Source organism: Helianthus annuus, chromosome 5 (genome assembly GCF_002127325.2).
Source record: "Helianthus annuus cultivar XRQ/B chromosome 5, HanXRQr2.0-SUNRISE, whole genome shotgun sequence".
NCBI classification, from domain to species: domain Eukaryota; kingdom Viridiplantae; phylum Streptophyta; class Magnoliopsida; order Asterales; family Asteraceae; genus Helianthus; species Helianthus annuus.
In genome coordinates this window covers 14,994,138-14,996,668 of record NC_035437.2, presented here as the reverse complement: position 1 = coordinate 14,996,668, position 2,531 = coordinate 14,994,138, and the positions used below count along the sequence as shown (strand labels likewise).

Sequence of the window (2,531 nt, the reverse complement as noted above, 5' to 3'; positions counted from 1 at the left end):
ACAAACGATCCTAGATACTTGAACTTAGTCACCTGCGGGACCGCTTGACTGTCAATGGTGATCTGAATGTCCTCATCGTTGTCTACTCCACTAAAGTCGCAATACAAGTACTCAGTCTTAGATCGACTAATCTTTAAACCTCTTCCCTCTAAGCTGCTCGCCACTCTTCTAACCTCGCATTCAGGCTTTGTTTACTATCAGCAACTAACACGATATCATCTGCAAAAAGCAGGCACCACGGAAGAGCCCCTTGAATTAACTTTGTCAACTCATCTAGGATAAGTGCAAATAGAAAAGGGCTCAAAGCGGACCCTTGGTGGAGTCCTACCTCCACCGGGAAAGAATCAGTATCCCCTACAGGTGGTCGGACACTAGTCTCAGTCCTAACATACATATCCCTAATTAAGTCTATATACTTCCCAGAAACCCCTCTACTCTCCAAACTGTCCCAAATCAGTCTACGTGGCACACTGTCATAGGCCTTTTCAAGATCAATGAACACCATGTGTAGGTCCCGTTTCTTCTCCCTATACTTCTCCATCAGTCTCCTTAGAATATGTATTGCTTCCGTAGTCGATCGCCCTGGCATAAAACCAAATTGGTTTACCGTCACTTGGGTTTCTCTTCGGATTCTTGTCTCAATTATTCTCTCCCATAATTTCATGGTGTGCCCTAGCAACTTAATCCCTCTATAATTCCCACAACATTGGGCGTCCCCTTTGTTCTTATACACATGTACTACTACACTATTCCTCCATTGATCTGGCATTTTCCTAGATTTGAAAATAAGATTGAATAAAATAGTTAGCCAATGTACTCCTTCTTCTCCCAAGCATTTCCATACCTCAATCGGTATGTTATCTGGCCCAACTGCCTTAGCCCTTCCCATCTTTCTAAGGTTTGTTCTCACCTCCTCTCGTGTGATACGTCGACAGTAGCCGTTATTCCGTAGCCGCCTTTGCGTAGGTGAATCATCATTTTCTTCAATTTCTTGTTGGTAATCCCTCCTGTCATTGAAAAGATTGTAGAAGTACACTTGCCATCTCATCTTAATGTCGTGTTCTTTGACCAACACGCATCCGTCCTCTCCCTTTAAAAACTTCACTGCTCCTAAGTCTTGCCTTCTACGCTCTCTAGCTTTTGCAATCTTGAACATGTCATGCTCCCCCTCCTTTGTTTCCAGTCGATCATACATCTGCTTGTAAGCTGCATTCTTTGCCTCTGACACTGCCTTCTTCGCCTCTCTCTTAGCCTCTTTATATCTATCCCTTAAAATCGCTTGCTCCTCCTCGACTGTACACCTCAAAAGATCCCTAAAGCACCCTTGTTTAATCCTTATTTTAGTATGCACATCCTCATTCCACCACCATGACTACTTATGGCCACACCTCTTTCCTTTGACAACCCCTAGCGTTTCCTTCGCCACATTAGTAATGGTGTTTGCCATGTCCTCCCACATTTGGTTTGCGTCCCCATCTATTCTAGGCGATGTCATTGAAAGTACCTTATCTCTAAACACTTCGATTTTGTCGCCCTTTAGTATACCCCATCTAACCCTAGGTCGCATTACCCTCTCTCCCTTGGTCAGCTTTCCTCTCATGACTATATCCGCCACCAATAAACGGTGTTGGGTCACTGCTGTCTCCCCTGGTATAACCTTGCAGTCCCTCCACCACCTTCAATCTCCTATCCTCATCAAAATATAGTCAATCTGAGTGTTACGTCCGCAACTGCTAAAAGTAATCAACTGTGATTCTTTCTTCTTAAAGAAAGAATTCAAAATACCTAGGTTGTGGGCCACCACAAACTCTAACAGATCCCTACCAGGGTTGTCCCTATCACCAAGACCAAAGCCCCCATGAACCTCACTAAAACCATCACTACGCCTACCAATATGGCCATTAAAATCGCCTCCTATGAAAATTCTTTCCTCCCTAGGTATGGCCCTCACGACTCCGTCTAGGCAGTCCCAAAAATCTCTTTTCTCTTGATCCCCTAATCCCACTTGTGGGGCATATGCGCAAACAACTGTCACCACTTCCTCTCCTAGTACTAATCTCAGCACCATGATCCTATCGTTGTAACGTATCACCTCTACCACATTTTTATACAAGTTTATATCTACTAAAAATCCTACCCCATTCTTTACCCCATCAGACCCTGAATATAACAACTTGTACCGATTGCGCTCATCCCCCTTATGTCCCTTCCACCTAGTCTCCTGAAGGTATGCTATCTCTACCCTACGTCTTTTTAGTGTATCTATGATCTCCAACAACTTACTACTAAGGGTTCCTACATTCCACGAAGCCACGCGCAAACTATACCCCCTTTCTTTTCCCCTCCCTGCACCCCTCGTCCTCGAACACGATCTCAATGAAAAATCATGATATCTACCGTCTATGATTGCTACAATTCACCCGATAATCCAAAAAGGCCACACGCACAACAAATACTGATCAAATAGAGAGTTATAAATAAGTTCACACAATAAGGAAACAAACCTAAATACAATCAAGAGCAATGCCTAA

The 2,531-nt window shown here is 43.8% G+C and overlaps 1 protein-coding gene across 1 annotated transcript; it reads right to left on the bottom strand.

The window, feature by feature from the left end:
• Positions 1–1,678: 1,678 nt before the first annotated feature.
• Positions 1,679–2,068, bottom strand: LOC118492068. The gene has a single exon (XM_035989833.1). It carries the CDS (start codon positions 2,066–2,068, stop codon positions 1,679–1,681), a length of 390 nt encoding a protein of 129 aa, XP_035845726.1.
• Between the last annotated feature and the right edge of the window lie 463 nt (positions 2,069–2,531).

Excerpts from the sequence above, each read along its gene's own strand:
- LOC118492068 (XM_035989833.1), bottom strand. The coding sequence starts at position 2,068 with ATGGTGCTGAGATTAGTACTAGGAGAGGAAGTGGTGACAGTTGTTTGC.